Source organism: Sinohyriopsis cumingii, chromosome 5, assembly GCF_028554795.1.
Source record: "Sinohyriopsis cumingii isolate HCF-2022 chromosome 5, ASM2855479v2, whole genome shotgun sequence".
Classification (NCBI taxonomy): Eukaryota; Metazoa; Mollusca; class Bivalvia; order Unionida; family Unionidae; genus Sinohyriopsis; species Sinohyriopsis cumingii.
This window is the reverse complement of record NC_142965.1, coordinates 100,824,148-100,838,669: the sequence shown is the minus strand read 5'-3', so window position 1 is coordinate 100,838,669 and position 14,522 is coordinate 100,824,148. Positions and strand designations below refer to the sequence as shown.

Below are 14,522 nucleotides of genomic sequence, written 5' to 3'. Positions count from 1 at the left end.
TTTCCAAGTGAAAATAAAGAGAATGTATCTGTTCTTTTCTTGAATATAGGGGTGTCAATCTTATGTATATACAAGAAGGAAGCGCTTGTAATGTATACCGTTTATTGAATATATTTAAATTGCGTTTTGCCATAATTCTAATACTACTGGCGCTGAGACCCATTTTTAAAGTGTCTTCAGTTCTAGAGATTAATGCTGCTACAATGTAATTCAAAGGATGTTACATTATCGCATTTTCTTCCTCATTACGTTATTAGATTGCTAGAACTGGAAAGCATAGCAAGGTAAGTCTATATCTTAGTTTCTCAAATAGGAGGAAAATAACCAAGTAATTGATGATAAATTCGGATTATATTGAGATGCGCATACCTATAATAGTTGTAATTGGTTTCACTATACTAAACTATTTATATATGTCATTATTGATAATGTAAGTATGGACTGTATAACGGTTCCACGCGTCGACATAAAGCGTGACGAATATGAGGATGATATTATATATCTATCCTCCTGTCTATCGACACATATGTACATTATCTCACTATCCGATAAATATCCAGACGAAACTTCATGATATACATTTGCTAAAGGTCATTATCAACACAGCACCTTATAAACCTTAAAATTGGTTAATCAGTTACAAGGTTAGATGTGCAAATAACTGGTTTATACAGACATTATCGTTTGAACCTTCTTAGAAACAATAATCGAATGTTTTGTAAACACACAAACACACATCAAGAGAAAAAGAGACTCACACAGAGAAACACTCAGATTCATGCACAATACGCTTAGAGCAAAAATTAACACGATTTTATTTAACTAGCATGTTTGACAATATTCGTGAGCACGACTAATATTTTAGAAAGAAAGAAAACTAAGATCATTAGGCTTAAAGAAATTAAAACCGATTTTTTTTCTCAAGAAAGAGTGGAACGTTACGATGCATTTATTTTTTTCTTTTAAGTTCAACTCGAATACTATTTTGAACATTTGGATAAGTTTTCAATATGTCGAAGCCAACTAGCTGCTTGTGGACCAATAATAAACAAACAGATTATTTATTTATTTTTCAGGTCTTACGTTTATTTAAAGCATTTCTAAATTTGTTTAAACTGATTAGGTCTACCGTTATTTTCTCTCGATGACAGATTTAATGATCTTGCCTTTTCTGGCCTTCTTGTGCCATTTAATATTTTTTATTAAACAATTTTGTTTTAGTTTATAATTGATACAAAAATTAAAATAAAAGATGACATATATTGCGTATTGATTGAGATATTCGTAAAACAAATTAATAGTGTTACCGAGTTTTATGCGAGTGGTTAATGCTGTGCTCGGATCAGACAGTGCAAAACGATTTGCAAAGTCCAGGAGGCTAATATAATTTATTTTTCGGCTTTCTTTCAGCGACGCCTTGGATGATGTCAGGTGAGAATGTAGTAACTGTGTGTACTTGTTATCAATATCCAATACCAAGAAACATACCACAATTAATAAATGTTTTGTAGCTTATAAATATTTGTACCTTTCCATAATGAAATATTAGATTCGTTTTAGATTTATCACCTTGTGGTTTAGGGAAATAGATTATTTGTTGAATTTTACAAAAGGTTCGCTCCTTTCTATTAATTAGTTTAAGATCAGACACGTCACAGAAAATTGGAACTCTTCAATTATATGAATGTTTTCTAAATAATTACAAAAATATTGTGTCGATTTATGGGGAATTTTCTACGTTCCATGTATTGCTTTACATTTTATTAATCTATAGTGAAACCAACACACCTTTACAGTGTAGTCTAAAGTGGAGAACTTTATTTGAAAATCTTACCAGGAATACACCTTGATAAAGAATGAATTGCTACGGCTTGCCCAAAATGCAATCATTTTGAGACGATGCTTTTTTAACAAAGGCAGAAAGACAAAATAGTTTGGTCCAATACTTGGCGGAAAATACATGTTTGATAAAGGTTCTTTGGATCTGATTAGTAAGTTTTTATCTGGTTCTAAATTAAGAGCGATGGCTGTGAAATAAACAAGAAAGATAGATTTAAGAAAGCGTGAATTTCAAGAAAGACAAATGCAACTGCAGAAAGAGGAAAGAAAACAAAGAGAAATAAATGATGGTCAAATGCCAGTAAAGATGCAAATAGAACGGAACAAAGAAAAGTGCAGATACAAAAAGAGAAAATGGCGATAGGGACTTTCAATTCAGAATACAATAATGAACCTCCCCACTTCACATACAAATTCAAGTTTCGATGTTAAAAAAATATTAAGTTAGTCCCCCCATTTTAGGGAAAGAAAGTATATAAACATTGTCCTCATTTTCTAACAAATTGTTGAAAATTTTATATGACCAAGACAGCACTGGAGTCTTTTAATTCAAAGTCTACATTTTGGCAAGGTTCGTGACATCTTCACTTCAAAGCCAGTACGGTAGAACAATGATGATGATCTGTTTAAGGAATGTATCGTAAAGGGTTATGAGTTGGTGCCTGAAACATATCGACAAATGTAGAGGAACTACTAAAAATGAAACTAAACAAAAACATGTGAAATTTTCAAGAGATACACAGGAATTATTTGATACTTGTAAATTCGTAGAGATTACAAAAATCTCCGACAACTCATATTGGTTAAATATTTCAAGAGTTAATACCCACCTCGATGTGCACAAGGTCGAAACGTTAGAAAATGCTGATTGTACAGCTGACTTATTTTCCTTAGTTCATAATCTTTATTTTGTTAGTAAGTCTTCAACTCAGCCGTCTTCTAGCAAAAATTATTACAGGCTAATGCGTGCACTTCCAAATCTCAGTCTGGCACAACTCAGTTGCATTGTAACTATTGATGAGAAATCCTGTTTCTTCCTACGTGCACTTCGTGCAAGAAAAAAGGGAACGTAATTTGTGATTGCCACAAATCTAAAAATAAGCAATATATTTTAAAGAAGACCTTTTTCGCTTGATCTTCATACCTATGAAGTCAAATGCATGGACCTATATTGAAAGCAATGCATTAGTTAGAATAAACAACTCGTGTCTGATGTTTTTATGAAAAATTATGATCCATTCATGTCACAAAGTTTTACATCACTCACAAGAGATTATGCCAATCCTATATCTATTAAAGTTTAAGTGAAGAACGAACAGTGTCGTTTTACCTCTCAACGGTATTCATTTATTACTAGGGAATGTCCTAGCTGGAGATAAGATTATGGTTAATCAACTTGTAACTGACAAAACTCTTTTGAATCAGAAAGTCGATCCTATTGAACTAGAAGATCCTGATTTATACAGAGAGTGTGCAGTTACTATAAATATGACAAAGAAAGCTCTTGAGAATGATAGTGAACAGGAAATTAGTCCTTTAGCTGACACATGTATTGGTCAAGATTTTGTAAAGATTAATTTTTACTTTATTTTTTGTCAATCCAAAGAGTGTTTATTACAGTGATTTTCTTTTAACTACTCATTCTCCTGTTTCTAATCAGGGTGACTAAAGACAATCACTGACCGTAAAACAGGAAAAAGATCCTGAGATCTTTTGATTGTTTGAAAAGCGCTATGAGCGAAACTGAAGTCATAGAAGAATTTGCTTTTTACTATTTTAAAATGGGGTCCTTGTGAGACAATGGAGACCACCTGAAGTACCTGCTTGTGACGAGTTGTCATTGTGCTATCACATTATAGTTCCAAAGCCGTTGTATAGGATATTCTTAGTTTAGCCCATCAATCGTCTTTGCTTGGTCATTTAGGGATCAGTAAAACTTGTCATAGGATCTTGAATAATCCCTATATGCCAAAAGTATAAAGTTTTGTTTGTAGATTTTGTAGATCTTGTCACACTTGTCGATTGGTATAATTACCCAGTCAGAAGATACAAAGGGCTCATATGCAGTATATTCACGCATTTGATGAATCATTTAACAGGTTAATGGTAGACATTGGAAGTCCCTCACAAAGTCAGGAAATCAATAACTGTTGATCACAACTTATGCCTCTAAAATTCCCAGAGTCAATTTCTTTGAGGAATATAAAATCAAAATCAAATATTGAAAGATTCATTAATTTTTTTTTTAAGAATCAATTTGGCCATGCCAATATGATCAAAGGTCTAATTTCATGTCTGGAACAATCCAGCAAATATGCATAAAAAAGTCATACAGGATTTCAAGTTAAGCATGACATTAAGGCACGACAAAATGACAATGGAGAAATTTTATCATTATGGTGATTCAGTTCTGTCTTTCATGCTCATTCGTCACAAATGTTCTTCACATTAGTTATAGTGGTCTCTACAAAGTTAGAAAGAAAAATTAAGTTACAATATTAGTACTCCTGGGATGTAAATATTTTGAAGAAAATCCGATATACTGCTAGGGATAGACATGCTAATCATGCAGTAAAATTAGTTGTCTCACATTGTAATGATTCATGCGATGTAATGCATTTGGACGGAATGTCAAACTAATCTTCAGCATTAAAAAATATATAAATAATCTGAACTAGAAACCTTCGCATTTGCAGACAAGAATGAACTAAAACAGTTATTACTTCAATATGAGCACTTTTTACCAAATATACCGACAAGAACAGAAAATATACAATGATGTTAAAACATCATCAGCACATGATGAATCCTCTCAAAACAGGAATGTTAAAAAAATTAAGTGCTTGCTGTAGAATGATTTCAAAGAACCAAGTAAAAGTGATTGGAGTCCACCATGTATACTTGTACCGAAACCAGATACTTTTCGCATGTACACAGGCTAGAGAAAAGTGAATAGTGTGTCCAATGCAGTTTCATTTTCATTGCCATGAGTTATTGACTGCATTAATAACATTGGATATTAAAATATGTCACCTTGACCTTTTCAAAGGATTCTGGCAAATTCCACTGACGGAAAGGGCAAGGAAATTTCGACATTAGTAACTCCACATGATTTTTGTCGATATAAAGTGATGATGTTTGAGGTGAAAGATTCACCTTGTATTTTTAATGTTTAAAGAGTATAATTACATCTGGCCTGGATAGGTTTGATGCTTACGTCGATGAAGTTATCAACTACATCAACACCATGAATGATCACTTAGAAACAATTTCGAAATTCGTTGACAGATGCAAATTTAACAATTAGTTTATCCAAACGTGAGTTTTCCCTTGGCTGTATTAATTTCTGTGACATATTGCGAAAAATTGAAAACTGACACTAAGGTCAAGGCTACCTCTGAATTCGGTGTGAATATCAGAAAAAAAAGAAATGTATGCAATGTTTGCGTATGGCTGGTACCCTCGCCAAAGCTCTTCCAGTTCATTATTAGCATTTTCTAAAAATAATATTACCTAACGGAAAATTTCATTCTGGAAGGTTACTAATCTTTACAGGAAAAATCTTAGTTATAGCTAGAATGTCTGTTTCTAAAATTAGTATATAGGCAGGGAAATACATTATTTGTTGAAGCTTGCAAAACGTGTTGATTTTCATTATATTATATTGATGTTTACTGTATTATATATGACAAAATCTATGAAAAATTATGGGTTCTTACCTGATAGGATCACTCTGGTAAATTTATAACAAGAGATAAATCAATGAACGTTGTGCAGGATTATTAGACGATTATTGTGTCTATCAAATAACTAACATGGCAGTCTTTCGACTGAATTCCAAATATATTACAAAGGTCGAGGTATAGCCTGGTGAGATATCCATGGCAGAATCTATACCCCGGTAAAGTTATACGATGGTGTTTTGAATGAAAGATGTTAAGACACTGTGTCGCGATAAATAATAATAATAATACAAATAATATAAATAATAATAATAATAATAATAATAATAATAATAATAATAATAATAATAATAATAATAATTACAATAACAATAATATTAATAATAATAATAAAAAATTATTTTTAAAACATTTAAAAATATTTGGTTAGATATTAGCGTAACCTTTGTGTCGGGTACACAATTAATGCCTGGAGTTAATTTGGACAAGGCTGCAACGGGAAGGTTTATTGTTCTGTTTCATTTAGGCCAAATTTCGCATACGGTTTTGTTGTAATATTCAGTGCCGTTCCTTACGTGTGCGTTCTGTGTTTGTCCACACTAGGATAGATTCAATCGGTCACATCTCTAGCGAACCTACTGAATGTTCAATCGATTTGTTGCGGATGATTTAGTTGCGAATGTGACTTTTGTGATTTTCATTTGCTTTCTGAAAACAATGATTTCGCTACATTATTGTCTGGCAAACATTTTGCCAGTCAGAAAATAGATTGTACTATTGGCTTGACAGCCAAACCTCTGATTAATCGTGTAGTTAACTAGTGTTGTAAAATTTCTGAAAGATTTTGTCACAGGCATATGTGTGCAAATTAGGCAACGCTTGTCTTTGCAATAGTGTGTACCTGAATATGTTGTCTTGTTTAAAGTTACTCTGATGCTTACCAATATTCCTGTAGCATATTATGTCTATGGTATGCAACTATAGGAAATTATTGAAATATATCGTGCCAATGATTGTGTATGATCTTTTGCAGGCTTGGGAAATTGCGGATACAAGTTAGCACGAATGGGACACGCTTCTTGCTTTTATTACTTTTAGATTTTAGTCGTGTTCCTCTCTCGGGGAGTCTAGCCTTATTAATAGCCTCCTCAATGTAACTCCTTTTGTATCCTTTCCTTCAAAGGTGTCTCTTGAGCTCTCCTAGTCTCTTTTCAAAGGTGACAGGATTAGAGCATATGCATTTGGTTCAAACGCATATACCGTACGAGAGATGTTTGATAAGTGATGGGGGTTGTAGCAGGTCTGCATTAGATACTGGTGAGAGTCAGTATGTTTAGAGCATAGGTTAGTTTCTATCCTCCTCTCCAGAATGGTAGATTGAGTAAATTGAATCGTAGGGTGAAAGTTATTATTGAACTCAGAAAATATTTGAAAATTGTGGCATATCTGTATGAGAGAGAGAGAGAGAGAGAGAGAGAGAGAATAGTGGCTCATGGTCAATGCTAATTGTATGTAATCTTCACCAGTAAAAGAAGATTAAACTGAGATTTCTTTCAAGCTGAAACAGAAATTAAATGATTTACTTGTCTTGAGTAAATGTCACCATTAGGTTAAAGGTTACGCAATGCTTATAGTCTGTGTCAGACTTTTATATATTTTTATTAGGTCAAGGCCAGAGTTTGAATATAAATGTCCCTGCAAACAAGATATAATGTTTTCCTGACTAATTTTTCTCTCTTAAGAGTCTGATATTTAATCCGAAAAGATATAGTTTCAGCTGTATTATTTTCAGACTACTGGTGCTGGAAAACATGAAAAGGTAAGGTAAAATATTTCCCAAGAAAGAGTAAAGTTCAGATATTGATTAATATAGAATGTATCAAATTGCGAATAATAAAGATGTTCTTAGTACTTTTGGAGTCATTATTCATTGATTGATAAAAAGGATTGTAAGACCAGCGCCGTGATATCAACAATCTGTCTGCATATGCATACACAGTCTGTCTCTCATTTTCTCCCTCCCTCTCCCTACTTTTTTACATCCTCTCTCTCTCTCTCTCTCACTCTCTCTCTCTCTCTCTCTCACACGGGCACACACACATTAGTGTATATCACTACATGTGTGCCGACTACAGTAAATATAAATTGTATACATTTAATCTTCACTTTTTGAACATTGCCTGAGCATAAAGAACGCTCAATAATTTCAGTTAATCAAGTTTATCCAAAATGGACTATCTTTTCTTAAACTTCCAGATTAATTCCTAAAATGAGTTTAGTTCTAATTCGGAATCACATACCTCTGCCTGCAATATTTCATATAAAATATATTTAACAATGTTTAACTTTTTGTTAAGGTCACCATGCGATATCATTTATTTGTATCGAAAAATCTAAGTTTATCTGTATGATACATATCCCTGGATTTCACTCATCTTCATCGGTCCGTCCATCAGTCACTCTTTCACGTATTTCATTAAGAGCTTAGTGCGTCGCTGGAGATTAAGAAACCAAGCAAAAGAACAGGCTGCTCAACGCCAATCGCATCTTCAGTATGGAACAAAACTGTTTAAACTAGATCATTTCGACTCAAACATGGTAAAATCATTTCAACTTGCACTAAACCTAAACTAATAACAATCTATTTGAAGACATAGTCATCTACATCATAAACGCATCTATCCGTATATCAAACTGATCTGTATGTATGTATGTATGTATGTATGGTTGTATCCATGTTCTCCTGGGTCCATTCTTCCACATTCTTATTTCTTGCAGAGGAAGTGGCAATGAGATGCTAAGGTAAATGTTCAGTTGTTTTCGTTATATTTGGATTTTACTGGTTCAGTTGTAGAGAACTCATACATATTTAATGGGGTTGGAGATGGGTGGGCATACACGCTAGTTGTTAGATAGCAGTTTGGTGCCAGATGCGATGCTCTATAAATGCGGATACATGGTGCCTCCGTATACATATTCCTTACTTTTACATTAACTAATCTTTTCCGTTATATTCATAGCATTCCACGTCCTTTTGCATCAAATCCTTACAAAATTTACATTGTACCTCTTTAAACGTGAAGGTTTATTGACCTTCCCTTAATAAACATTGATATCTATTTAAATTTCCGCATATTGTGACCAATAAAAGCTTATTCAGTTACCTTGAAAGTGATACTTAATTCGGCTTCATAGTCTGAAGTATTCATTTGGTATTATTTTGCTCATTACAGTGTTGTTAAACTATGCAACGATCCAATTGTAAAGGTTATATCCACAAAGAAGAACATTAAGAAAAGTTTCATCGATTCAGCAAAAGTGGTCAACCTGGATAAAGAAAAGAGTGAGCAGATTGTAGATGACTCGAAGGTCTTAACGTCACGTGGAGTGCTCCTTGAGACCGATATTTTGGAGTTTTTTAACTTCCCATGCAGTTGTCCTGACCCCGTAACTGCAGTTGTGAAAATAACCACAGAACCTTCAAAGTTACCCTTCGTTGATTTTCAGATCGTTTTGAAGTCTGAAAAAGACTGGGAAATAATTACTGCACACTCGCAAGTAAGTTTGACATATGTTCTTTGCAGCTTATCACACACAAGGCTATAAATGCATTAATTGCTGATATAATGTTCCTTCAGTACTCAATAATACCGAATTGTTATACTATGAACAATATAACTCACTAAGGATACTTATAACTTCTAGCCAATTTTCATATATTGGACAAGAAAGAACACGTGTTGCATTTTATTCATTGATAAAATCTAGTTAGCCTTTCTTATGCAAAATCACGTCAGATTGTCTTCGTATATTTCAGGAAGAATATATAGAAATTCCACTTCGTCGCATGAAGCATCTCTTTGTTATTTCAAGAGAGAAGTGGGTCGCATATACTTTGAGCCCAGCGGGGCTCAGCTATAAATCTGCCGACGTCGAACATGTCTTGGTTATGTTTCCACCTCAATCTGTTAGGAAAAAGTGTGAAATACGAATTCAGGTACACATTTACACTTGATAATTTATTAATATATTTATTTTCCTTTGATCTGTTTCCATACTGAAAATTAATAAAAGAGGACATAAGATATGAAGATATGAGCAAAGTATTCACTATTTTGTTGTTTAATTATGTTTTAATTACTGATGTTATTTGTAAGTTATTTAAGATATGTTTGTTAACAAATTATTGTTCCTTTTCGTTGTGATCGATAATCGTTATTCTAAGATAATAGAAGAGTATTAAGGAATATGTTCATTGACACGGAAATCAGGAGCACTGAAAGTACACACAGATGTGTGTGTGTGTGTGTGTGTGTGTGTGTGTGTGTGTGTGTGTTCAGGGTCATGAAAACAATACTTATATTTCTTTGCACATTCGTGTAGGTGGTTCCACCTAACCCATTAGAACTGACAGAGTGCCTAGACCCTAACAATTATCCAGACTCGGATGTTGACTCAGATATAGTAAGCGTGTCCCCACGACTTCGGGTAACGCATGGTGATTTGTTGAAATTTGAGAAACCAATTGTCGTGACTCTTCCTCTTCCTCTGATGTCATCTACAGAGAAAGAAACGGATCTCTGCCTTGTTAAATGGACAGATGACGATGACGTGTATATCACAGAGACAAGCATTCGTGTGAAGGAGGACTTTTGTGAATTTGAGGTGGATGGATTTAGTGGGTAGGATTTTTGCTTCAGACATTTCATCTGCAAAAACTTTTATAGAATGTTAACATTTATGTATACATATATTTGACATTGAATGTTTGAGTGACTGCATAATATCTTGTTATCTAACTTTAAGTTCAATATCTATCAATAGCACAAGCCAATATATCAAAGAATTGATTATTATCTATTTGTAAATATAGCGTCAAATACTTCTCCAGGATAAGAAGACAAAACATCAGTTTTTTTCATGTCCAAGACCACTGGGAACATATCTGGATCAACTTATTTGCGTATTAAAAACAGATTCGATAAATACTTTTGAAAATTCTATAACATTTAAACAGGCATAACTGCAAAAATACCAGTAGTACATAAATAACATATAAGTTAATGTACGAAATTAGAAGCATGTAAATAAATTCGAACTGGTCAATATCGGTTCATCATAGCACTAAATAATGTTCAAAATGCAACAGAGATATGTTTACACATCCCTTGTCGTTATAGTATCTATAAAAAAGCATGCGATAAACATACGGGTTCTGCAGAACGATAAATTAATTTAAATCATCTTGATAAAGTTAAATCCTTGGGCCATTTCATCGCCAATAAAAGACGTATATGTTACATATAACAACTACAAAGCATTACAATATTAACTTTTGCAAATGTATCTGTAACCCCTTTCCATTTTGTAATAGCAAATTCCAACCATAGAACTGTCATTATTATATACTTTTATTGAATTTAACTTTCAAAACTTTTATCAATTGGCGTTAACACCCAATGATATTAGTAGCTACGTTTCCTAGTTCCAAGGATGTTTCACTTACAATATCCAACTTGAATTCATAGCAATAATAATTATATATAAGAATGCGTATACTAGGTAATACAATGTACACTATTCACATGCGGTACAAATTAAGAGGAGCTAGGATTATGCAATATATAATATGAAAAATACTTATTAATTGTATTTCATGGTTTTACATAGCAGTCCTTTGTTTTCTACTATAGTGCTGTTAATGAGCAAATCGTTTTCTGCAAATTGTTTCACTTTAAGACTGATGCATGTGCTTACAGATGCTCTATTGCAAGGCGGCGACGACGGAGGAGGAATCAGCTGATGAAACCTGACATCCATGACTACTATATGCACGAAAGAGGATTGTCTAAAGAGTGTCAGATCCTTACATTTTCAGACACGTCTGCTGTTAATACTTTATGGATTGAAATAGTAGAATCAAGTAGAGTGGACGATGTTCTAAAAATGAGGTTTGAACAGCAAGAACTGGTTCAAATCACAAACAACTCATATCCTACCATCAAAGTTCGGTACGGACGAATTATTAAAATTTATGCTCTCGGGAGCATAAGAATTCATTCAAATTATCAGGCCGATTACATGCAGATCAAGTTCACAGAAAAGGGTGAAAATAATCACTTAAGATTTCAAGTTGATGTTATAGATGGAAACTCAAGTGCCATGTTGAAATTTCAGTTGAGAAAGAAAAGCTACTTTTGTCATTTTGAAGCAAACGACTGGTTAAGACGGAGGAGCGAAACAACACAAACGACGCCAGAAGCTGAAAGTCACAGAAATGCTCTCTTAACAGCAAGTGAGTAAATACTTTGTTTTTTGTTATTGAACCTGTGCAGACAATTTAATGTATTTCTGGAGTGAAATGGAGGCTTGGAAATGTATCATAGCATACCTTTCTTTGAATCTATATAGTTAAAGTTTCTTTAAAACAATTAAGATAAAATACAATTGTTAAAAATACTTTCATATTGTTTTCATACCGTGGATTTTTAATAGCATTTCCAACACAGATCAACTCATACCAGTGTATCATAATCTCTTTACATATATTAATAGCACTTAATACATATGAATCTTTTGATAAGACCAACATAATATATGACTTTGCTGTCCATCAGTTAACAAATATTGATGACATATCCCATTTACAAAGAGTTTTGGATGAATTTACTGCGTTTGGTAAGTATTAATTAGGTCCAGAAATACTAAAGTACATTTACTTTGTTTTTTTAACATACCCTACTGAATTTTCAAGCCACTGCGCCTATTTTGAGTGTATCATTATTGCCTACTAATATCATCGTACGCAGCCTGCGGGATTATTTATAAGCGTTAATTCCACCAAATCAGCTGGTAAAACTTGACGTTATCTATTTTTGTTACATTGGTATGTGGGATTGAACTTAATTATGGTTCGGAAACACTCACTGCATTGGTGACTCTGCAAACGAAATGTGATGGCTTGTTGCAGAACGGTGTATGTGCAGAGGTCATAACATATTTACTCTGTATCTCTTGCACCTGGAAATTTGTGCAAAGATTAATCAAAATAATCCAATACAGTTTCAATATAACGACATGAAATCAAAAACCACATTAGCATAGCCGGGTTGACTAATTAATAATACCCCCTGAATCAAAGCGTCGCATATAATGGAAAATGTGAATAATAATAATTGTGAATGTCTATTTTGATCACTTTTAAAACTAAGATAAATTACAAAAACATTTATCAAACACGGTATTTTAAATCAAATTAGTACTGATATTGTGTCTCAGAAGTTGCTTCAAATGCCTTAATGATATATTTTATACTTTTGAAATACAGTCAATGATGAATTAAAAACAAATCAATTCATTCCAGACAAGACTCTACATCTAAAGATTATCCTAGCTCTCGCCAGACAAATTCCAATTGGACAAACGGAGGAGTTGGCAATAGAGTTGAATCTGTCTGAAAATGAGGTAGCAAACCTTAAGGCACATCGGTATGTAGGTACACAACTGACCTTTCAAGTTCTGTTCAAATGGCGCCAGAAATCGGATAAAGAAGCAAGCGACATGATTAATGAACTCGCAACAGCAATGAGCAATCTTTCACTAAAGAATCTGGCTTCAAAACTTTTGATCGCGTCAAAAGAGCGTAGGAGTTTGGTAAATGAGGATTTTGCAGAATAAAAGGCAGATCCAAAGATATGACCTTCCTAATATTAGTCGATGAAGTAGCTTCAAGCGAACGATAATGATCTTATTCAAAGCAAATACACTTTATGATAGTTATTTTATATTTGGATGATTTACCTTAACAAAGGAACGGCTCCCAATTATACAACATTGGTATGTAGCATTTGGTATTTAGTATACTTGACTGCAGAACCAGCGATGGAAAATTGCATACGACCTAGTCATTTTTCCACACAATACAAATTATATAGAAATTTAAACAAAAATTTTCTGAATGAAATGTTTATAGCAAAATAAAAAGTGATTAAAAACATTTCAGTAACAGACGGGATATATTTATGATTGAGAATTTCCGTAATAGGTTCATACGATAGGGAAATTATACAGCGATCCACCTTCCCAACACATTGTTCTTAGATTGTTTTGGGTGAAAACATTATGAAGACTGTGAATAGAGACTTCATAAAGAACTATATTAACATGTTGTGTGGAATGTTGAAAAGTTGAATGCATATTTGCCTCAAAGGACATTACAATTTAAACAAATAATGTCAGTCGACCCCTTTAATTCATGTTTATGTTATTTATTTTTCGTCATAAAATTCATCAAAATATGCATTTACTTATCATCTATCAGTTTGATTGTATTCAGTAAGAAAGATACATAAACTATGTAAGTAACTAAATATATAAATTATACACAATCAATAAATACAAAATCTGTTTTAGGCAAATTGATGAAAACGTCCAACCAATCTTTTCATTCATCTTCAATCAGGTTAAATGCTACTTCACGAGAAACGTCGCATTAAACTTTCACATTTGGAACACTTGTACGAGAGAATCAGAAGGTGATGATTGCTCATTTGAATGCTGATGTTTCGTGTTACGAACTTGATTTCTTTATTAGTGTTTGCTATGATAATATTTGCTTCTATTGTTGGGGTTGTTGCTGTTTCTGTTCTTGCTATATTTCTAGTGATGATGAAGGAGCCATATATCGGATGTAGAATACACATCATGATAATAACAGATGGGAACAATTTAAATCAATTAACATCGCTAACTAACTACTAAATAAAATGACTGAAATTGCGTTATATATTCCCTGCAAAGAGCTGTATGCATAAACCTACTTACATTCCCAACACACTAGAACAAGATATTCAGGTTAAATATTTACACATGTAGGGTACTATCGAACAATAAAATGGTGTGTTTTTTACAACAGCAATTCGAGGAAAAAGTTATATCCATCTTCTAAATTACCACATTTTCTCTCGAAGTTTTGTTTGGTCTTTTCCATCTTCCAGATAG

At 33.2% G+C, this 14,522-nt stretch overlaps 1 protein-coding gene across 1 annotated transcript; it reads left to right on the top strand.

Annotated features, from left to right (window-relative positions):
* The first annotated feature begins 3,327 nt into the window (after window positions 1–3,327).
* LOC149799878 (uncharacterized) lies at window positions 3,328–13,529 on the top strand. Its single transcript, XM_089958296.1, has 5 exons — window positions 3,328–3,405; window positions 9,340–9,519; window positions 9,906–10,204; window positions 11,282–11,817; window positions 12,886–13,529. Exons 1-5 carry the CDS (start codon window positions 3,328–3,330, stop codon window positions 13,197–13,199), a joined length of 1,407 nt encoding a protein of 468 aa, XP_089814422.1. The 3' UTR covers window positions 13,200–13,529.
* Window positions 13,530–14,522: the final 993 nt, after the last annotated feature.